Raw genomic sequence first — 24,499 nt, forward strand, 5'->3', positions numbered from 1 at the left:
TAAAAACAAAAAAGATAGTGTATTACGCTCTATTGTTGGTTTCACACTTCAATCCACATGTCCAATACACCTTGAAAGAGCTAGTAGTGATACTCACTTTAACATTGAATAATGAGTAAGGTTGACATGCAGCGATCTTGGTGAGGTACATTGTGAGAAGCACACTCAACCGCTAAACAACCATGACACTAAAAATTGCAGCTCTTAACAACTCGAATTGTGTCATCTTGAACTATAAATTTAATGCCATAAAACAAATATCCTTGAACAAAAGTCCTCTTTAGAAACTCAAATTGGCATTCCACAAAGTATAAATGCCAAAAAAGCCACTTTCAGTGTTACGTGTATAGCTGAGAATAGCGACCATCTCTCAACATGCTAGATAAACAGCTGAAAGACAGTTTAAGCTACCAAGCAGGAAAAAGAAACGAAAAATTAACTATAACTACTGACATAAATTTGCTGAAGAACTATGATAACTTTGCGCCACTCTTAGTTTACAGGAAAATTCAAAATTTTGACAGGTTTCCATCGGCAGTGGTTTAAAACTTACGCTGGAATTCGGCTGTTTTGTTGGCAAGGCAATAAAGCGACTTCATTTTGAAGATAAATAAGCCCCCTTCATCGCCCAAATTCAACTGTAACTAAGTCAATTGTGCTAGCATTTAAGACTTAGACTTGGTTACATGGCGTGTCGAAAGATGTGACGTCGAAAGATAGTCGCTATGTACGTAACATTGAAAATTACTGTAAGGATGGACTGTTTTGGTGACAATAAACACCTCTTTGAGGCACTTTTATTTCTAATACGTGACCTGCGTACCTAATTTGAGTTAAACCATCCTACTAAAATACATGACACCGAATATTGCAACACTAAAAAATTCACTTGCAAATTAAATATAGATTTACTTAACACGCTCACCTCAGATGTCAAAGGGAAGTAGTTTAGCACAAGTTGCCGAATGATTTCTGACAAGATTGTCGGTGTAAAAAAAGACATCTTCACCTACATGTACGAAACAACAGGTTACAAATGCCTTCAAAAATTAAATGATAAGTTAAGAATTTTTCAAAGATGGAAGTTTTTATTCACGTTTAAAACATGACACAATCTCTGTGGAAAAAGTTTGATACGGTATCACGACAAAACAATCTGTGAATTACTTCATAAATCTTCGCTGGCAAAACTAGTTTTGAAGGAGAAATTAGGGATTCAAAAATAAGGAATGCTTAATTTGAAAGAAAGCCATGTCATGGTGTATGATTGAGAAATTTGAGAAGGGGTATATTAAACTTAGCTTTAAACATATCGTGGTCTGTGAGAAAAATTTCGACCAAGAGAACCCCACTGAAATGCTAACCCAAAGTACCATGACCTTGAAAATAAATTTGCTATTGTCACGCTCGAGTCATTACAACACATACCACCCCAATTATTAAAGGCTTGCACTGGACTCAGTGAAATACAGCTGGTTTCAAAGTAAGTTGGTTTGCAACACTCAAAATACTTTCATTTTCAAACACAATACTTGAAAAATTTGTGATGCACATTTTCGCAACAAACCTGGTGTGCCTTGAGGATCTCCTGAGGAGTTGTATCTGAAACGAAATTTTTCTCTGATTTTGTTTGTCACCAAAAGAATTTCAGTATAAGCTAATAAATTTATTATGATAATTACCTAATTTACGGTCTTTCCTTTGGACGGAGTCAGTGAGTCACTGATGGTTTCCCATTTAACAATACATTTTTATTATTATGATACCTTCCAAGTATTTTGGACAGAGATTTTCGTTTGTAAAGGATGCATTCCATTTAAGGTTCGTGCTCCAAAGAATCTGCCATTTTATATTTAAGGTGAAAGGTACAGCTGAATAAGATGGCTTGAAACTGGTGCAAATAACGGGAAAAAATGGAATATTTATTTCCATTCAGAATGCTCCAACCAGAAAAAGCTGGTTACTTTGAAGTTCCGTGGTTCATTTCAGATTTGTTTCCCTAAACACTGTGTTCCATTTGAAATGTAGTTTTCAGCCAAACGTTTTTTGGAGTTTCATGGTAAATGGTAAACAGCATTTGTAAGGGTTACACAGCTGAGCTTGACCTGGTTTTTTGTAGCATGAAGCAACTAAGGGTATTGACAAACCCCCTCCATTAGATGCTAATCCATTTCAAGGTCACACCCAGTAGTATGTAGCTAGTACTCATTTATTATCCGGGTGAAGGGAGAAGATGTGGAGCAAAGATTTTTCGTCTGAAAAATCAACAGAATGGGAACGGCTAGCCCTCGACTTTCAGATGTGATACCCAATGTGCTTATCACTACACCACCATACTGTCGCATTTGTCTTACCCTTGATTTCTCTTGGGGGCTTGTACATTTCACATTTGACAACCAACTTTATGAGTTTACAACACTGCAGTGCAAACTTTTGACAAATATCGTCTGCAAAATAACAAAAGACGTGAATAAAATCGTCAATGTACTTATATTTTTGGCAAAAAGAAACCAAAATCTTTGCATTGCAAAAATATATGCAAATATTATCTACACTTCAATAATTGCATGATCAATACTATACTTGACTTGGATTGTGAAATACAAATGTAAACTTGCATTGATTACCTCGTCCTTGACTGGTGAATAAACAAGTGTAGCAAAGCTCTAATGACTGTTGTATAAGGGGTGAAAATGACAATGCAAGGTGCTCTTGGGTATCAATCAACTGAAAAAAAAAAAGCATAAAGCGATAATCAATATAAAGGTTTTGGGAATGAACATGTCACCATTATTCAGTACCAAGTACAATGACCATGTTGTTTCATATGTCTCTGGTATTTAAGGATATTTCCTTTGACACAAATTTCCTCATAAATTTCATACATGTAGCTCAAAGGTCAAAGCATCCAGATTTGCTGTGCGCAGACTTCATGGATCCAACTCCTGTTGCAGAATGAGATTTTTTTCTTTGTCCCACGCTCTTGTCAAGCTGAAAGAGTTTACTTCTGAAATGGACATTTCTCCTGGCATCAGCACCAACATCCAACTTACCACTTTTGTCATCAGTATTAAATATTTGTCCAATTTTTCTTGTAAATTGTGATTTCCTGATTCAGCTTTTCCTGTCATGACAAAATAAAATTTAATAACTTCTTAATAATTTTTTTATTTGTAAACAGGCATCTTTGCCTCCAAATTCCTTTTTCACCATATTTGCAGGGATTGTTATCTCTAATTCAGCACAACCAACCATTGATAGTCCATAATTATGAGTGTATACTGTACACTAGTAAATTATAATTTATTAACACCTCTGGTCTTCCCAGTCTTGGGGTTGTACTGCACTTGTTATTAGTTACATAATAAACTTGACGTGTTTTGCAAACTTCATACACTCAAGAAAATTAACTACATCTTATGGAAAGTGCCACATGTACCTTATTTGGGACACAGGGAGAAAAGTGAAAAATATTGGACCAAAGGTAGCTGTGGCAAGGACAAGAACCAAGCCAAACCACTGATCAATGACTTCAGGACCAAGAGACCAACTTGGCCAAAACTGAATTTGCTGCAAAGTGTTAAGTGAGACAAAGTCAGGAACCATGCTAAACCACAACTAACCAACTTGGTTAATACTGCATTGGCTGTAGACTGTAGAGTGAGACAGCCTAGAGGAACCAAGCTAGACCACTAATGACTCCAGGAGACCAATTATTTGGCCATGACTGCATTGGCTGGAGAGTGAAGAATGAAGCAAGGCCATGAAGCAAGGAAAACCTTTGTAATAACTCCAAGAAAACATCTGGACCATTAGACTGCATGAGATGCAGAGTGTAAAGGCTTATGTGCCATTTTGCACAAGGAAGTTACAATCATGAAGCGCACTGCATTAGTGTACCAGGTATTACGGCCATGGTATAACCATTTTTTTCAAAGGATCAAAGTATCAATTTTCACAACATGAAGCATAAATACTGTCAATTACGAGGCATGCAGACATGTGTGGCATTTCATTTGTTGTACATTTCATTTCATTTCAGTGGACCAGTGGTACTTACTATATTGCAAAATAATTTTTATTTTCTCCAGTATCCCTTGAAGGAGACACTATAGATAAAAGTGAAATAGATATTATCAGACTGCATGCATAAAGGTATAATACACTGTATGTCATTACCAAATGATAGAAGTAAATAAAGTCTACTACAGATAACATTATTTTCCACTTGTTATTAGAATCCAGACAATTTCTTCGATACCATAGTTAACCTAACAAACAGAGACTATGATTATAAAATACAATAGACAAGACCTTGTGACTTACACGTATGTTAACAAGAAATACCGGTAGTTCTATAAGGTGCAACTTAATACCAAGAGTACAACACATTTGAGCACTAGCTTCTCTTTTCCAAACCTCAACGGAGTGGTTTTCAGTTTTGTTGAAAGTAATTTCTCATTTACTTTGGTTTGCTTTACTATAGATTGTAACTGATCAAAAATCTTCCACCACTTTCTCAGGTATTAACTGAAATCAAACCAAGACCAATATTATTGTGAGCTGCTAGCAGGTATTTTTGAGCATCAGTCTTGTTGACATTTATTTGCATTGGTTTATTGACTTGTTTATGCTTATTGTGATTGGTTACACTAATTACTAAAAAATTAATGGTTGGGGTTTTAAAATAGTCTGTTGAAAACTGCTCTACAATAAACAACAAATTCAATAACATACCACTGGTTGAGATGAGGGTTCAAACTCCTTGAATCCATGAACTACTAACTTCCTCAAAACTACATATTAAATAAAAAACAAATGTTTTCTTATCTTTGGACTGAATAAGAAACAGGAAAAAATCAAGTAAAGTGTACTTACTAGTTAATGAAAAAACTATGACCAATAAATTTTATTACAAATATCATCTATGACTGAAAGACATTTTAATTTGTATAATAATTTGCATAATTTTTGACATTGTAAAGATATAGAGTGAAGATGTCGTACCTGTTATTAAAATAAGTAAAAGGATAAGTTTCTAACAAATAAATAAATGAAACAGCAATTTCAGTGGCACATACACAAATATGTGGCTCTATATCTTGACAGTTGTCCTTGTTGAAATATTATTGGAGTTTAACTCTGGAATTAGGATCACTACAGTCCACCATTATACAGGGCACATGACTATAACCTGTAAATTGTGTAATATCTTTTTTGACTAGCAGCAAAACAAGGCTGAAAAACACTGAGTATTCGATATGACAGAATTTGAGAGCTGTAAGTCACACCAAAGCAAATATCTTCAAGCAATAAAGGGAATTGGTGGTACACTGTGAGCAAATTTATAATAAAGTGTTATTTCAGGAATTAATAAGTTCAAAATAATATAAATGTACAAAGGAAATTGAAAAATGTCTGAATTCTTTGAAATTGGTTAATTGGTTTGTGACTACTAAACAGAGCACTAACAGTGAAAATGTGAGCATCAGAAATGTAAAAGAAAAAGGAATATTATGCTGTATAAAATACTCCCTTAATTGTCCTGGAATTGGGAGTCAATACAAGTACATGTACAGTGTCCCAGAGGATTCCAAAGTCTTCAGAATGTGATAACCACCCTCTCAACAACAGCAACTGAATGTACATTTACATGCATGATATCATCATGAGACATCCCTGTATTGATTGTAATGTTACATAACCAGTTATTCATGTTTCCCTATTGACTATTATTACCTTTCAATATTAAGGTGCTGAGCTCCAGAGAGGGCAAAACTCTCAGGTCCTTTGACACAAAGAAGATCATAAGAAAAGTTAGATCATTAACGTTGGACATCAGTGACTAGTTGTCATGGTTATGCAGAGCTTAGTAAGAACAGCTTCATTACATGTACATACATGTACTTCCAGAGCCCACCCTAGCTACAATGTACATACATGTAGTTCGTCTAGAATGTGACAACTTTAGGATTGGAGAATTGACTGCTTTCCCAGATGAACTGCTAGTTCATTTAGTCTCTTTTTCCTCCTAACTTACATGTTGGATTCAGTTCATGGCAAGCCATGAGAATCATGGAAAGCAGGATGAGAGAAAATGAGTCAAACCTGTGACCTCTGTGATACCAGTGTGGTGCATGTTCTGCCAACTGAGGTACAGAACCAACTGGCAGCTGGTTATTTTAAACTGGCAAAATGCCCAGCTCACATTTGGTTTGATAGCTTAGTGGGTAGAACACTGCACTGGCATCACAAAGGTCATGGGTTTGAAGCCCATTCAAGCCTGAATTTTCTTCCAGGCCTTCTTTTCACAACTGCTCAGGTTGTATACATAGCTATGGTTGTCTTTGCAAATCTTGCACCTTCAATTCAAATTAATACATTTCATACATTGATCGTAATTTCCTTGTTTTTACTGTTGACTTGCATAATTTCAGGTTTGGGATCAGAGTGAAAAAACAGCAAGAGCTCAACATATAGGACTTAAGTCTTGCAAAAATCTAACTTACACATACATGTAGAATGGACCATTTCATATTTCATTATTATTATCCTTTTCAATAATTGTTTTTTTTTTTTGGGGGGGGGGGGGGGTGGGGAGGAGGAGTTAGGCATGTACCAAAAACAAGCTTTAAGGCAGATGAATAACAAAGTAAAGAAATATCTTCCAATCTAGTCAAAGAAAGCTCAGGATGTGACAATACATGTAATTCAATCAGACCAACCATCAAAACATCAAACATGGAAGGTTGCTTCCATCGATGTGCGCATTTAAAAATAATCACAAGTTCAGAGGTGTGAATTTCTGCATGAAGTTATTTCATAGTATTGATGGTTAAGTAATTAATTAAACGACAATAAACTTGAAAAGGGAGTACCTTCATCTGAAATAATTCCATGAGGTTAGAAGTAGTGTTTTGCCATAGTTGCACAATAAAGCCAAATATATCAGAGGTTATCTGAAAAGAAAGTTAGTTGGTTAAAGCTCAGATCACAATCAAACACAGACTGAACATACTGTAATTACAAGACACTTCTCCTTCTGCACGTTTTTGGGAAGCAGGGATACTGTAGTGGTGAGAGCACTCTCCTCCCACCAATGTGATGTGGGTTGAGTTTGTTACAGGTTCTCGTCCCTGCTTAGTTGGATTTCTCCAGGCTCTCCTGTTTTCCTCCTTCCACAAAACAACATTTACAATTTCTAATTTAACCAGGAAAACAGTGGGAAAAGAGCCACTCTGTGGATATGCCAGTGTAAACACCATTTATTTGAAAAGTAAGAATAATTTTATAGCTAACTATGGCATGATGATAATAAAGGAATGGAAGCGAAAATATATAAGGAGTGGGCAAACAATTTAAAAATAGCTACTCAAAAATTTACATGAAAAATTTTTCAGTTGAGTGTGGGTTTTTTCCAGTGAATATGTAATGCCTCCTTGATTTTGAACTAGAAGTGGGTGGAGGTGGTGTCTATTAGTTTTACTTTTCTTGCCAGGTTGCAAAAATTATTATTTGTCACATGTTCTATATTTGTTGTCAAGTTGTAATCAGCTATATTGTATATTTCTTGTATTTATATTACACCTACAGTACCGCTCGAAACTATGGGACCATTTGCCGCGAATTTGCCTCGGTCGATTCGCGGTTTTGATCTGCGGTTTCACCTAGGCAAAACCTCGTCTAACCGCAATAAAAACCTCGGTTTCACCTAGGTTTTTTTCGGTTGACTTAAGCCGCGGCAGGACGCGGTTGGGTTTGAATAGGCTATTGTTCGCTTTGTTTTCATGTTCTTTCATTGTCGGGTTTTAGGTGTGATAAATTTCAGGGAAGCGCACTCGCTCTCAAGGGAAATAATCAAAGCGCTCTGTGAGCGAACTCGTGAATTGAACTGGTAAATGTAATGATATTTCGGATTATGCCAAAAATTATTTGCTTAACGTGCAAAACAATTCATTAAACTTCACTCGCACAATTCCTTTCGATACGCGAAGCAACGCAAACTGCAAAGGTCAGTGAAAGCTCGAATGCTAGTCGACGAAAGAAGAGAGCGTTTCCAGGTCTTTTTGAAGGAATTACAATGGAACTAGTTGGGCATAAGTGAAAAGGCACTACTACTCCCGTTGTGGCTGAATAACAAACTGCAAGAGTCCAGGTTTCCTACCAAGAATCGCCGTAAATTAACTTAATTTTTTTTCCGCGTTGTGTTGTTGCGGAATGAAACTTGATACACGTGAAGGAATTTGGTTGCCTAGCACGTGACTGAAATCTTCCCGGTGTTTTCATCATGGCACGGTCCTTTCTACGTCCAAACGACTTCTTCTCTCAACGTTTTAAAACATCGGAAGGGGCTTTTCACTTTTGCTAAAGTTGCTGTTTTCGTTTTATCCAAAGTAAATATTAATAGAAATACGTTAAGCGTTGCGGTAATTTTCCGCGTTTGTGTTTGCTCCAAGTGAATCGATCTTATCGCTCACACTCGATACCGAATCAAATCTATCACGAAGTTTCAGTTTTTCGAATCCGGATTACATTGGCAATACATTTGGAGGGATTTTCACTTTGCTTTTCCCCGCGTCCGTACTGAAATCCGATTGCATATTTTGAATTCAGCGTCGCTATTTCGATTGAACTTTGTTGCGCACTTTACATCAGTAGGAAGGGTTATCAGGAGGTTTATCAAACGAATAGAATATCTTTCTTGATGGTGTGGCGTAAACAGCAAGAATTAAACTGAAACTACGTCTTTTGCTCTGTGATTATGGCCTGTAGCGTGACAAAAACTGAACATGTCCCACATGCAGAAAAGAAACTTTCGTCAGTGACTGCCAAACGAATTGTTATCGGTCGTTCGGTTTCCGACTCGGTGAGTCTTTACAAATTCTTTTGTTTGAGGGCTTCTTTAGGATGAAAGGTGAGATAATGTTTGACAATACCCTGACAATAGTAATTAGTCATTATTGTATTTTTACCGAGGCATTGCCGCGTCTAATTCCCCGCGGCTTTCGGTTGCTTTCGTCTTTGCCGCGGTTGCGGTTTTCGACCCACCGCGGTGAATTCGCGGCAATCACGTTCGGCAAAGACGAGGTTTTACCGCGTGCAAATGGTCCCATAGTTTCGAGCGGTACTGTACTAGCAGGTTCTGTACTGAAGATGGATGAAGTTTCATCCAAAACATGTTAACGATAAAAAATGTTTTAACCTTCATAAAAATTGCTCCAAATAATTATGTGCCTAATTTGTACACACATGCTTTAAGCAACCTTATTAAAATTAATATAATGACCAATCAAAGAGCAATGAACAAATCAGTATGTACATGTAATTACAAATAATGCACAAATAAAATTTAAAGTGATACAACTTTAACTAGAAACAGGAATTTGACAAGCAAAGATGTTTAAGTACCTGTCTAAACAGCTGTCGATCACACATTAACCTCTTGGACGCCAGCATTTTAATCACATGATTAAACACCAGCAGAGAACGTTGTTGATGTAAAGGATCTTCACTCTGGACCTCCTGCATAAGTACCATGTAAATTAAATAAAAACATATCAGAGAAAATTAGCAATGAAAAAATAAATATTTGAATCATAACCCCCCCCCCCCCCCTCCCCTTTTTTGACAAATGTTTTTTATTCTGAAAACATTCCCACTCTGGACTCTAACTGTTTTAAAGTTTGTGTACACTGAATGTGCGGTTTGCTTTGCATGAATAGAGACACAGGAACACCACAAAACTGCAATTGAATTTTGGACAAAACTGTTGAGAACTTTAATGTGGATCAACCTCCAAATTTCACCACTTCATTCATACGTCAACAACCCAGCCCCCCTCCCACTAATCAGTATTGTTGCACCACTGAAAAAAAAACAAAAAGGCGACGTTATCATCTCCCCGTCAAAGTAACATTGAGTGAGGGGAAGGGGAGGAGGAGTTTACTACATGTACTCTCCTACAGGTCAGTGTTTTCTTTGAGGGAGTTGAAAATATATAAACAAGTGCATTTTTGCACAAATTATTCCCTTTTTTCAACTATAATGTAGGTTTGTCAAAAAGAAATGTAGTCCCTCAAGAAATACATGTAAAGGTGTCAAGGCAACATTATGAACACCAAATTCTTGATGTTATTAATACAGAGTTCTCCTTTAAAATAGTGTAGCTTCTGGTGGTGATATGTGCCAATTTTCGTTTTGGTCCTCCACTATACACAATGTACTATAGCTACTTAACATGTACAAACCACCCCACCCTAACATTATTGACTCTCTCAAGCAGCTACTTATTAAGCCAAATTTGTCTTTCCAGTCAAATCATTGCTTGCATGCACATGTGCGTGTATGTTTGGCAGCTCTCCCCTATAGGTCACCACTTCTGCCAGCATTTGGGTGCCAGGTGATGGTCTTTTACCTTGAGGGATTAAACTTTCCCCAACACATGAAGTGCAATTATAACATAATTATTTTATTAAAGTTTAGCACCTTTAAGCCCTGATGACTCCATACAAATCCTTATAATTTTGCCTCAGTTCTAAATGATTGAACTGAGACAAAAGAAGAAGGATTTGTAAGAGTCATTGGAGCATAACAGTGCTAATATCTCTTTCCCAAATTGTGATACGATGCTGATATTTGGCAAGTACAAATTTTTGATCACGGAACATCTCAGCAAATCTCATAATTTCATATTAAATAGATTTTGTGACGTCATCACTTTAGGACTCTATTGGATGCTGTAACAAATCAATAGGATAAAAAAGGAAATCTGTCCTAAGGGCTACCAGCGACTACCACCGAGTGACAAGTCCTCGGCTCCAACCCTTTCACCTCCTATTCACCCTTTGCAATGACAGTATCAGAGGAATAGAAATGACCCACAGTCCTCTACACCACATGAAATTACACAAATACAAGAAGAATGACTTGCTGTGTGATGGACCTCAAAGCTGATTCTACTTACTGTGACTGTACACCCACAACCTTAACATTACTAAAGAGTAATGTAGGGAATTCACAGTAAGTATAACCAAAGATGGTCAGGGCAAAAAACATCTCTAAACCATGCTACATGCCAAAAGTCATGATGAACCAAACCACCGCACTACAATGGCACATTATTAACAAATAACAGCCATTATCATAACCACCTCAGAAGGACAAGGCACTAACCAACATTTTAAATGCCACTAAACAGGACTCTCTGGTTTCATTAGCATCATTACAGGTGTATCCTTGTGTATATGATTCAATTATTATTATTTTTTTATTTATTAATGCATCAATATTTACTGTTAGTACCTTAAGTAAAGTAGGTAACAACTCTGGCCAATCCTTGAGTTCTATTCTGGCAATTTTTGAAATCAGTACAGCAACCTGGGTTGCCACCTAAAAGTGCAAAGTTAACACTCAAGTGACAATTAACAAAAATAAATAAAAAATAACCCACGTTCTCATCAATATTTTCCTATTTTACAAACAATAGGGTAAAACAAATTTATCCTTTCAAATTCATTGTTCTATATGCATGGCTAGTATATTTAATGCATTAACAATTTCAATAACATTAATTAAAATTAATTAATTTTAAATTAATTTTAATGCCATTGGCTAAATATTTGAGTAATTAAGCCAATGTCATGAGTTGAGGATATAATATAATTTACCTGTATGACAGGTTCATCAAGAGACAAAATAAGATTCTCTTTCATAAAACTCTTTTCTTCCTCTGAAATAGCACTGAATGTCAACAAAATAAAAATAATTTATAATTTATTTACTGTAAGGTAAAGTCACCCTATAAGCCTATAAGTAAGTAGCCTGCACGACCGGAGCTTAACCCGGTTTCTGTAGCGTGAAACGATTAGGACTATTGCTACTCCCCACCCCCTCCCCCCCCCCCCCAATGGGATGCTAGTCCATCGCAGGGTTACTGTACATGGTAACACCTGGCAGTATATCACCTATACCCATTTTCCTACCTGGGTGAAGGGAAACCACGTGGAGTAAAGTTTCTTGTCTAAGGAAACAACACAAGAATGCAGAGACCAACCTACCCTACTGTAGCTTCAGACTACCAACCAAAAAGCAGAAAACGATGATTTCATATCTTTTTTCATATCTTTTTTTTATTATTTTAAGCGGTGTTCTCTATGATTGATCAAGTTAATGGAATTTAAACACCTCCTTCTAATTAAAATAAATCCTCTACACTGTATGACTTTGTACATGTATAATATTGGAAAAGCTCACTTCAAAGTAACAAGCCAGGCACTTATAACTGTACAATGTATTTTGATTACATGTACATCTATTGTGTAATTGAAGGGCTGGGGAATATAGCTGGTATGAAGGATCATCCAACAGCTGTTTGTCAAATTTAAGATTGATTTTTGGTTTCTATCAAAAAATATCACCATATTCCAGCAAAATAGTACTAGTAGCTTAGCTCTTAGCTTAGCTCTTTTAACTTGCACCCAGTTCTCAACTGTAAAAGGCAAGGCACAGTTGTCTGCAAACATTCCTTGCAATCCAAAGGCTTTTCTTGCACCTTCTTTATGTTTCATGTGTTTATTACATTAATCCAAATTCAGTTGTGCAATCAATGGGAGTACATTCATGAGAAAATCCTATAGAAGCCACTGGAAAGAATTACAAACTGTATATTATAAAATTTTGACCAATTTTATTTGTTAGTAACTGAGACACTTCATGCAAACAGCCAGTCCCAGCATTACATTATTTTATTTTATACAATCATTTCTTAAAGAGATTGACTCACTGAGGTGCTGTTTTTCTCCAATAACGATCCACACCATTTTTTATGTACAGAATTGCCATCCAACGAATGTTTACATCTAGTGACTCATTTTTAAAAACCATCTGCAATAACAATCAGACACACAGGTACATTTAAGCAAATGTCTGGATCAGTGATGTATTGTAAGATCTACAAGGTGAACTAGATCAGTGGTTAAAAAAGAGTCAACTCTGACAAACAATCAGGTGACAAGGCAGTTCACATGGCTAGCAGCTTGTGGTTTGGTGTTCTGTCGCATCAAGCAAGTAAGACTACAAGTTCCTCTACTGTCTCTACAGTACTCCCTATAATTTATCTTTTTGAGGCTGGAGGTATATAAAAGGGTAGGGATAGCACAAGCTAAAGTGTAGAAAAAGGTACTAGGGAAAACTGTCATTTACATGTACAGGTGTAGGTATTTTTTTTAAATATTTTTCAAAAAGGGCCTTTCAAAATATCTTGAACACACCAACTGAAAGAGATTCAGTTTTCTACTGTAGGTACATGTATGTGAAAGGAGTAAATAAATATTTTGTCTGGAAGGTATATGAAAGGGTTATCTTCTTTGTCAAAAATGGTATATACAGTTAACAGTTTGTACCTCAGAACGGACCCTCCCCACATAAACTTTGGCCTTCTTGAGTACCCCCTTCCCAGGTTTTGAGGTTTCAAGTGCATAAATATGAATATACAGTGTACCTTACCTATAAAATGACAACTGAAAGATATTGTGGCAGAGTAAAACTTAGCAGCATTGACAGGTAGAATTTTTGCGGTGTATCGGACACCACATAAATAACACTGAGTTTAAAAAAATATCCTGGAACATATGTATAGGCTGGAAGTGAATGCTTTCTTTGAACTTTCAAAAATAATACCCTTCCAAATTCTTGAAGACATTTCCCCATAATAATAACACAAAACAAAATTAAAGCAAATTGGATCATTAAGTGGTGGAAAAAAAAACAAAACAACAACAACAAATGTGTGGCCAACCATTTGTTCAATAAAGCAGTATCTATGAAATGAAAGTAAATGGCAACTACAGTTAAATGTTGTTTCCAAACTAGCATAATTGAAAATAAAGTAAAGTTGTTTCTTCAGGGAAATTATGGGACTACCAAATGGAATAATTTTGGAAATTCCAGATGACCTGGGAAAACCCTCTGGAATGGAACATCTTGGGCGGTGGGGAGGGGGATCCAACTGAAAAAAACCTCTGTGGTGGGGGAGAGTAAATTTTCTGGCACCATAGATGTGAGTCGATTATTTAATGCAGCAACTAAGCTGTAAATTTAGCTACAATATTGTAGCACAATTTTAAGCAACCTTTCTTTTTTCTGTTCAATGGCGAAGTGAGCAAGATTTTGGAAAATAACTATAATCCAAGGTGAGTGACATTCATAATTAAAATTAATATGTTTCCCTTATTTTTTTCAAAACACATTAGTTCTTCAGTTTCAATATAAATTTCTTATTCCTTAACATGTACAGGTAAAATTGTACTCAAGATTCAAGGTGTTTTTCAGTGGTATTTACAATGCAAACAAGATTAGAAAAAATGTTACCTATAGTTGTCATTCAGTTGAAGTTTTCATAACATGCAAATTTTAATGCTTTTTGGTGGCCTCTTCTTTTGTTTACACAATAATATTATTCCACACAAAGTAAACTTACAGCTGCAGTTAATACATGTATGTACATGTTACAAAGGCAAAGTGTTGCTAGATGTATCAAAGAAATGCAATTCTACTAATGTATACTGTATGTAAATCAGCACTTTACTCACCATCATTCACAAAACCTTCTCAGACCCCCCTCCCCCAGCTGTGCTAAATGTGGTTATTAAAAGATCAATATAATTTTTATCTGCATAACCATGCTGTTTGGTGGTTGTAAGTGACTGAAGTTTAGTAAATTTAGAAGTACACTTTCATTATTTGAATGTTGTGCCGCACAGCACAAATAACTTAAAGGGGCAGTATCATGGGAGATATCATGATTTTTGGCCAAAATTCACTAAATTTAAAATTTGAACACTGTGTTAATTAATTTCCCAATCGCTAATTGAAAGAAATATTAATAGTGATTCTAAGACGAAAGTTTCAACCAAAATATAGTACAACCAGCGATTTTTAGTGCGTTACAACAGCGAAATTTGAAAACGTCCCCCAGACGTTTTCAAATTTGGACCCCTCTCTGTCTTGGTCATCTGCGGGCAAAAATATCCGTGGATAGTTTCTTTACATTCTGATAGTCTTTCAATGAAATTTTATCATTATATCTTGGCTGCTATAAGCCAAAAAGCGTCTTTCCAATTTTCAAGGTGTTGCTAAAAATAGCGTGATGCTGTCCCTTTAATAACACAAATGTTGTGAAAAAGTGACAAAAATGGTGAGACTATGAACCCAGGAGACTGTGCCATCATATTGTGAACCCAACAAACTGTGTTTATAAAGGCGATACTAACCCCCCCCCCCCCATGCCTCCATGCCTGCTTTCAAAGGCAAAGCACTTGCTACAAGATGTATCTCGAAGAAAGAAATGCAAAACCTGCAAATGTATACTGTATGTACATCAGCACTTTGCTCTCACAATCATTCACAAAACCTTCTCATCACCCCCCCTCCCCCCCCCCCACAATCCCTCCCCCAGCAGGGCTAAATGGGGTTATCCTAAAATTAAAGACTGTACCATCAAACTGTGTACCCAACAAACTGTGTTTATAGAGCCGATACTGCATCCCCCCCCCCCACCCCCTCTCCCCGGCTTTCAATGTATCATTGTGTCATAAAAGGTTTGGCGCTCATTAAAAACAAACTGGTACGTACCATGAGAAGACTGTAAAAGCCAGCTTGAGTCTCCCACGTCTTCAGCTGTCTCTCGGCCTCTTTAATAAGCACAGGATTTTGGCTACAAGCATGGCTTAATGCCACCAGCACTTCGTCTCTCCAGACTTCATTCATATCGTTTTCGTATAGTCAGCTTAATTTTACGAGCTTTATAGCTTTAGTTTTTTATCAAATCCATCTCCCTTCCTTCTCGCGTGGTCCCATTATAGCAACATTGTCATGTAAACACCAACAGAAAATATCTCTAACAGCGGTGATCGTTTATAAGGCTTTTTGGGTGTACTCTTGGGACGGTATATGTGGCATACATGAAGGTTTTACCCATACATGAAGTAATGTTGACATGCCCTGGATAACCTTCCGAATGGCGGCAAATTCGCACATTGAGGAATCGAATTTCACGTTTACTCACTCGCAAGTGAAGGAATGTTCTCCATTTGTATTCCAGTGCAAAGGGTGTAGAAACATAATTGGAGATTCTTCTGCCTTTGTTTCGTCGGACCAAGAACTTGAAGTCATCTGTGTTAGTGGTAGGTGGTCCAATTTTGAAATCAGTAATAATCGATCCGATCTGTTAAGTATGCGTACATACATGTAGTAAGGTTCAGGAACAGTGGAGTGTGGCTGAAAAATAGGGGCATTCTTCAAGGGTGAATACATTAATTCTTTGTGGCATGGATGAAAAGTGGGTCTTAATTTGAGCCCATTTAAATTAACACAGTCTGATGTAGCTATACACTGAGTACATGATACATAAGTTGCATAACTACAATTGGTGCCGTTGTCTTGTGTATGCCTTGAAGTTGAATAATACTCATTAACTGGGAGTAGTGTCTTATCATTTTCAATACAGGGCTTTTGATACTATCCAAGAGTGCAATTTTGCTTACTACGGGCCTGTTCACATGGAGGTAGGGGACCCCGGGAAGGTGAGGTACCCCACCTACCTGCAGTAAAAAAAAGTTAGCCTTCACATGCAAACCCGGGGAACTGGGGTAAGGTTTAAAATGCTATCTCGTTGTCAGTATTTTCTTCACTAAAACTGTTTTTCTCAATGTTTTGAAGATGAAATCAGTGTAAAAGCTTGCCTGAGGCTTGTAGTATTTGGCAGCCATGTTGTTTTGGCGGGCTTTGGTGGAATTCAGAAATTCAGAATTAAAGACATACAGTATGCCCAGATGGACATCACCCTAGCTAGGCAGGTAATCCCACCTTCAGCGTTCACATGGAGAAAACTCATCCCAGTTAAGCAGGTTACCCAGCCAGGCTGACCGGGCAACCTGCCTCAGTGGGGTACCCCACTTCTCATATGAACGCGATCAAGAAAAAAAGAGAGATTGTGTGGAGAGACTGGTTACCCCACCTCCATGTGAACAGGCCTTTAGCCTCAAATCACTCCCAATTCCAAGAACAATGCCAGATTTTTGCCTTAGCACACAAGGACAAAAATCTTACTTTAAGATGTTTTCGTCTTACCTTAGAACATACATGTAACAATGGCGGAGCAACCACGTCAGCAGTTGTTCCGGTTCTGAGGTACATGTACATGTAAGACGAATCGTCTTATAATGAGGGAAGGGGCGTAAATAAAGGGGTTTGGCTGATTAAAATAACTGACTTCCAAACATGGGGCTTAATACATGTAGGTCTGCTTACTGGAAGGCAGAGATATGCAAATTGATTACTTATTTTCCAATATGACCACCCTTTAAATGATGAGGATTCTTGGCCAGGAGTTTTTGATTATCTGGGCACTTTTGGGATAGGAGAAGCTATACAATACAAGTTTATTAACATACCCAATATGGGTTTTCAATGTTAATTTACAAACAGTTACAAAAAGCAGAAAACCCAAATATTCTAAAACTACTAAAAATTATCTAAGATAAAATAAAACAAATATAATCATAAAAATATTAGAATATAAATCCTTTTTTGCAGGAGAGGTTGTGTTTAGTTAAAAAGTAGTCCCTTTACAGGGATGTTGCTGAGAGCCAGCTACCGGCAACTTTCACCATCTGAAAGAGACCTCGTCACCAGCTCAAATTTGAACAGAATGCAAACACTTGAGGCTAATTTTAAAGTTGCGTAGTCCAAAAAAGGTGGCTGGGTTTATTAATGAGCCTGCTGAGGTTTTTCTTAGCTATTTCTCTATCGTTAGACCCCACCAAGAACAGTGATGTCACAATACACTGGACATGTGTGTGTTTGGTATATTTTACACTGTTAGTCAGAGTATCACTTGTTTGAGGTTGTGTCTGTTTCTACGTTTTTCAATTTGTAGCAGTGACAGCTGTTGTAATCTCGTTAGAGTGTTTGGAAACCTCAACGGAGGGAGCAGACGTGGGCAGGTAAATTACATGAAGCGCTGAACACTCACCAGTTTGTGTCATTTGTGTTACGGGGTATTGATGTTTGAACAGAAAAAGCTGCCTTCTCAGGCTGTGGCAAAGGCAGCAAATATGCTAGAAAACCAGAGATGAGGATGAGTCTTCCAGTTTTAAATTAAAAATTGCTAACTTACTCTTTCTATAAGGAATTTTGTCAGTTGATGAATGGATACTGACATGTAACTTCCAGTCATGGTATCTTTCAAATTACTTGGATCACATGAAATCAATGATTGAGTGCAAGGGTTTTGATTCGCTAAAAGAAGAGAGTTCACAAGATGATTTTATAAAATTCACTGGGCATTAAAGGATGTGTTCTATTTGTGCTATATTACCCTAACCAGCCAACTTTAACACACCTTTGTATAAGTTACCTACATTTATTTTCACACAAAAATTTATTTGTTGAAGAACAACACAACAAGCTGTTGGAAAAAAAACAGTGCCCTTATCTTTTTATCTCTGCGCATCCTTCTGCATCATATATTGATGTACATGTTACTAGCTCAAAAGCATCTAATACACTGTACTTACATGTATATTAACAGCTATAGCAATATTATTATCAATAACAGTGATTATGAAGCACTGATCATTTTATTGACTTCACTGTCTAGCACATTTAGGCCTCTGCAGTGTACATCATGTAACTCAGTTATTGGACGAGTCTACAGAACTACTCCAAAAGAATTTGATCATTTGCGGTAAGATTATTAGTTATGCTTGGTGGTTGTATAATTGTAGAGGCTCTTGCCATTCTCTTAGACATCCTTTGGATCATAATTTTCTTAGCATGTCTATAGTCCTGTCTATAGATTGTACATGTTATAGAGAAATATTTATTGTAGTACATGTAAATAAAACTTTGTTTCTTCAACTTGAATTAATACTTTTTAGTAGTATCAGAAATGAAGGAGTACATTTGCTTGAGAGCACTTTTTAAGGTCGCAACGCGTATTTCAACAATATTATTAGAAACAAATTTACAAATGAATCACCTACATGTAAATTGTAGTTGTACTGTAGTTACTAGTAGGTCAACCTGACTGGGCAGTTAAACAATATTATTACTTTTCTAATGTTATACAATCATGTAATTTTTGTTCTCTTTTTCCTTGTTAGAAATATGTTTTGCTTTGATGTTGAACAGATACAAAGGTACGATGGTCTCTTCAATATGTAAAATTAAAGTAAATTCATCACTGAGGTTCAACTATGCAACCAGTGTTACAAAAATGATTTATCTTTTAGCTATCAGGTGGGTTCTGTTAGTGAGACACGAAACATTCCTGTATCTACAGAGGAATTTCTTGACATACCAACAGCCAAGACCCTGGAAACAAGAATTAGAAAGGTAAGATTTCACATTGAGATTGAGTTGTCAATGATCGCAATTTTGCCTTCAATTTAGCTGCGTTGAGTTGCAGAGGTTTTCTCATCAGTTGTGATAAATGCAAGACCGTGAAAACAGGTGATGTTGCACAGGGCCACCAGTGGTTCCCCTAGAAAACAAAGACAGTTCGAGGAGAGAAACGACAGTGTTGGTGCTGCAAATGTTGTCTGTTTTATCAGGCTAGATCAATGCATAAGATGACAGAAGAGCTGTCGAAACATGTCTTGCAAAATCAAAACTGTTGTTGTTTTTCTAAAACTTTTATATTGCATTTGTAGTGACTGCATGACCAGATCACGTAAAATTACTTATACAGTATAGCTCATATTATTTGCAAAAACATGAAAAGACTTTAGATGAATGTGTTATATACAATGTATCCACTACGGTGTAAGCCTAAACCATTCAAATGAAATTTTGCTTTATTATAAACAGCTCATCAAGTCTTAGAATAATTATTCTTAACTACACAATGTAAAAATGACAGTGCTTGTGTGAACTTTTGCAATTTCGCGTTATGAAATTATGTCTACGCAGTCCATACAAATTCTCTTTCAATAACTTTGAAACTTGACAACTGATCACCTGCCAGTATATTTGGGTGATTCTTTTATTTAAATATCTACACTGTACATGTAAGGTTTGGAAAGAAAGTAAAGTAACAGTACTCATCTGCAGTCAAACTTTTATATTAAAAATTATGTACTATTTTATTAAACAGATTGAGTCTGTGATATTAATGTTGATGGAAAGAATGGGACTTGCAGAGGACAAAGAAAATGACAGCACAGTATCTACAAACCAAACAAGGGACAACATAATGGATTGTCAAGACACACTGCAAGACAAGGACCACAGTAGAGGCAGCAAACCAAACAAAAAGAAAAGAAAGTGAAATACTCACAGCTCTGAGGGTAGCTCACATTCTAAATGAAACATGTTTGAAAATCATGAGATGATTGGACAGCAAAATGGGTCTAGAGCGGAAGAGAGGATGTGATCCCAAAAAACAGACCGTGGAATAAACCAGAAAGAAAAAGAGTGAATAAGTTTTGGGGAGAGCATTTTGAAAAATTCGTAATAAAATATGGAAGCATACAGTACAGGTCAAAAATAAGCGAACCAAAAAATGTTTGTAACACGCACCTGTTGACACATGCATAAAAATGTGCACATACCAAAGCTAATTCGTATATATGAGCTAGATTACTGTTTGATAATTGTTACATATGTATTATTTCACTATTGAAAGAATTGTGATCTTTTAATCCTGGTGAATAAATGATAGATACATTGTTTCAGTCAGTGATGCAAACATACTTGGAAAAAGGAAATCCGAGTTCTCCTAACAAGAGTGGAACCTATGACCTTCTGATTACTACACAGTTTGTATGCTGTACCACTGAGCTACAAGAGACTAGTGGGAACTAGGCCATTAAACTAGGTTCATAGTTTAATGGCCTAGCTGCCATGAGTCTCCTGTAGCTCAGTGATTAAGCATCCGAACTGGTTATCGGAAGGTCCAAGTATGCCTGTGTCAGTATCATTTTGTTGTTATTTTCAGTGATTTTTTTTTTTTTTTTTGACAACCAGTGCTATCAACTGACAAAAGTGGCTGATGGAATCCGGGCACTGACCAAATCGTAAAATATTTTTGTCGTTTTGAAACTGTGTATATTGCTTTCGATCAGCTATTTCACCTCACCGTGTAACCATAGAGGTGACATAAAGCCTCGCTCATTAAACAACCTTTTTATTGCTTTGACTGGATAACGAAAGCGAACATACTAAACAAGTATGTGCATTTTGTGTGCCCCTTGTTTCGCTTATTTTTTTGCCTGCACTGCATGATTAGAAGCCCTCCAAATATCAGTTGCTAAAATCCTGTCAATGGATAAAATAAACTAACAGGATTCCTTAATAAAGCTGTTTAATTGTGGCACATAACACATTTTTTTGGAAGGCCCGAGGTTATTGTCGTCCGGATGAAGAAACGGAGGGATGAACTTGTAACCAGGTGGGGCTTAGGCCCCATCCACACTAATGCGTTTAAGGACGGTGCCTACTAATAGCGAAGTATTTTTGTGCGGCTTATGACTATGCAGGAAAAGCAGATCTTAGCGAGGGGTATTGTAATCCAAAAAGAAAATTGGGGGTAACCACGCATTTTTCAGAGATAATTAAGCAATAATATCTCTAAAAAGCGCCAAAATATAAAGCAATGTATGGGATTTTTTTCCTAAATTGTAGCTTAATTATCTCTGAAAAATGCATGGTTACCCCCAATTTTCTTTTGAGATACCAAAAGCATTTGCTAAGTTCTTCTTTTTCCGTATAGTTTTAAACCGCGCAAAAATATCCCTGTATTAGTAGGCACCACCCATAGGAAACCCGAGTATCTCGCGATGCGCAGAACGTATGCGCAGTAACAATAATAGGCACCGTCCTTAAAACACATACTTTTTGATACGTTTTCGCCTATCGTACACACTAAAACGCCCGAAAACGCCGATGAAAACGGTTTCAAAAGTCGGGACGTTTGAAAACGCTCCGTTTCTAGTGTGGACAGGTGAAAACGGTGACGTAAAAGGTGTCACATAACATCGATTCCAGTCCGGCCAAATCGGAGCATCTATCTAAGATGGCGGATGGTCTTGTGATGTCAACACATGCGCAATCCCAGGTCCCAGTCGTTTTCAAGCGTTTTAGTGTGGACAGGTGAAAACGATACAAAACCGCTAGTGTGGATGGAAACATTTTGCTTCGTTTTCGCCGGGATGAAAACAGATAATTTTGAAAACGTATTAGTGTGGATGGGGCCTTAGTTTCTATTGAAACTGTGGTGCTGCGTCGGTGGGGAGTAGACACGAATGTTTGGTTTATCAACAGATTCGAGTTTTAAATGCGCGCGCACACGGCGCAAAATTTGCCTTTTCATTCACAACGGGGACAAAATTTCGGGACCTAACTCACCCAAGCGATTTATTAAAATCACTGATCGTTTTACATGGACCTCCGCTAATGATATTTATTGCATAAAATGCACTTTATACAAACATTTATACAAAAGGGTGAGAAAGGAAGGAGACTAGCTGAACGATTTCGAGAACATCTCCGAGAAATGACAAGTATTCGTCATCTAAACCACAGGTAGCCAAAGCTCGAAATATTAGCTCTATTTACGCAACGGTTGAAAAATATAAGGATTTGTATGGGAGAGAAACGGTTTATTTTAGAGGCTAGAGAGAGATATTTAAAAATTCGTTCATATTTTTAGCCTCTAAAATAAACCGTTTTTCTCCCATACAAATCCTTAAGCTTATATTTTTCAACCGTTGCGTAACTAGCGCTCATATTTCGAGCTTGGGTTACCTGTGTCTAAACTAGTCGCTCGACACTTTAAAATCTGCCATCACTCTTACAAACACACGGGAGTCTGGCATTTTTTTTGGTCATGGTAACACAGAAAACCGCAAAACAATTTATCTTCCAAACCGACACTCTTTATCCCCACGGAATCAAAGAACGCTTTATTCTTGTTTTTCACGTTACCACGCTCCCACCGGGAGTGTAGCTTCACTGCTCACTATATAAACACAAACAACCCACAATTCCTTGATTCGGCGCTCTGACGAAGGGCTAACGCTCGGAACCTCAGCACTAGAATCTCTTTACGGTGGCTAATTTACCTTTAGTTATCAACTCTGTTGATAAACCAAACATTCCAAGAAAAACATTATACTGGTTATTTATTTCATGCTTTTGTTGTTTTTTGATATACAGTTGTATAAAAATAATAAAAACCCTACGTTTCGGCTTAAAGTTAGCATTGAAAATTCATGTGCTAAGTGAATTCCACTCTCTCGCAAATATCATTACTCTCTGAAATCTCTGAAAGTCGTCTGCTGCGCCTGTCTTTACAGTTGCAAGGGATCGTGGACGACAGTAGTCTTCACTTAACACTCAAAAAATAATTTCATTCCATTTCTGTCGCATTACATGGCTGCTACGCGCCTCACACACTTTGTAGTACTTGGGAGATGGAATCACTTGAACGAAAACAATGCTGTTCAAGCACTGTCACCACTGGCTTTTCTGGTTGCTTCTGACGTATTGTTCCCCAGTGTTCATTTAACTGGGAAGAAAATTTTCCCCCTTGTCTCACCAATGTAGCTCTTCAGTCAATCTCAACAAGAAATTAAATAAACAGCGCTACGCACTTGATTTTTCGAGACATCAACCGTTTTCAAAAACGTTTTCATCGACACGGTTGAGCGTACGCCTGTCTGAGTATCAAAGCCATCAATGTTTGATTTGACAAAAACATGCATATCAGTGAGAAAAATTGTTGCTTAACTTATTCTGGTCATAAAGGAGAGAAAAAAATTCTTTACTCCGTAAGGCGACCAAGCTAACACAAGCCCGTACCCCCGGCCCGTACCGAACTCTGTTCTTTGAGAGTTAATAGAAAATAAGAAGGAAAACCAGAGATGTGTATTCAGGTAATTCTTTAATTCGAAAGCGATTAAGCACGATATGTCATAAGATCCCGAATTAAAACAGAAAAGCTTTTTCCATATGACTTTAATCGCATGATCGTAACACATTGGTTTCCATGGGATCGAACGATCACTATCAGTCACAAATGTCCGCAGCTGGTTGCAGGGGATAGGGTATGGTTCTGCCGTTTGCGAGAGTTTGCGATCGCTAGGGTTTTAATCGATACTTCATAAAAAGGAAGTTTTCGATACCAAATCTCCGGATTCTTTCTCCGTGACCCTCAAAATGTCCCCCACCCCTCCCGCCTCAAATAAACTGAAAAAACAGAATGCAAACAAAAGCAAACACCCTAATTGCAAACAAAAAGAAGGAAAAGACTTCTTCCCTCTTCTTCCCACCGAACAGACTTGCACGAGCTTATGTTAGCTTGGCTAAGAATTTTTATCACTTTTATGTTCAGAATAACTTCACCAAAAAGCAATGTTTGCTGTAATACACAGACACGTGTACGTGAAACTAAACGAAAGTACATATCTATCCATATATCGCTCTGAATGAAACATTT

General features: G+C 37.1%; 2 protein-coding genes across 3 annotated transcripts in view; one reads left to right on the forward strand and one right to left on the reverse strand.

Moving 5' to 3' along the window:
* LOC146476831 (importin-11-like) overlaps positions 1-15,891 on the reverse strand; it is a 34,472-nt gene extending 18,581 nt beyond the window's left edge. Inside the window, exons 1-14 of the mRNA XM_085113947.1 lie at positions 15,631-15,891; positions 12,782-12,882; positions 11,667-11,739; positions 11,302-11,388; positions 9,409-9,522; positions 6,879-6,959; positions 5,740-5,788; positions 4,738-4,796; positions 4,061-4,109; positions 3,054-3,124; positions 2,628-2,727; positions 2,355-2,447; positions 1,568-1,602; positions 926-1,009 (exon numbers count right to left, since the gene is read on the reverse strand). Coding sequence (XP_084970073.1) covers positions 926-1,009; positions 1,568-1,602; positions 2,355-2,447; positions 2,628-2,727; positions 3,054-3,124; positions 4,061-4,109; positions 4,738-4,796; positions 5,740-5,788; positions 6,879-6,959; positions 9,409-9,522; positions 11,302-11,388; positions 11,667-11,739; positions 12,782-12,882; positions 15,631-15,765 — 1,131 coding nt within the window. The 5' untranslated portion in view covers positions 15,766-15,891. The remainder of the gene's footprint in view (positions 1-925; positions 1,010-1,567; positions 1,603-2,354; positions 2,448-2,627; positions 2,728-3,053; positions 3,125-4,060; positions 4,110-4,737; positions 4,797-5,739; positions 5,789-6,878; positions 6,960-9,408; positions 9,523-11,301; positions 11,389-11,666; positions 11,740-12,781; positions 12,883-15,630) is intronic.
* A 98-nt stretch (positions 15,892-15,989) lies between these two features.
* Positions 15,990-20,739, forward strand: LOC146476832 (uncharacterized). Of its 2 annotated transcripts, XM_085113960.1 has the most exons (6): positions 15,990-16,181; positions 17,936-18,002; positions 18,659-18,745; positions 19,164-19,199; positions 19,293-19,395; positions 20,156-20,739. In XM_085113960.1, exons 1-6 carry the CDS (start codon positions 15,995-15,997, stop codon positions 20,327-20,329), a joined length of 654 nt encoding a protein of 217 aa, XP_084970086.1. In that variant the 5' UTR covers positions 15,990-15,994; the 3' UTR covers positions 20,330-20,739. The 2 variants fall into 2 exon arrangements, with proteins under 2 accessions (XP_084970086.1, XP_084970087.1); XM_085113961.1 differs by lacking the exon at positions 19,164-19,199.
* The last annotated feature ends 3,760 nt before the right edge of the window (positions 20,740-24,499 follow it).

Source organism: Pavona decussata, unplaced genomic scaffold (genome assembly GCF_977016875.1).
Source record: "Pavona decussata unplaced genomic scaffold, jaPavDecu1.1 SCAFFOLD_72, whole genome shotgun sequence".
Lineage (NCBI taxonomy): Eukaryota > Metazoa > Cnidaria > Anthozoa > Scleractinia > Agariciidae > Pavona > Pavona decussata.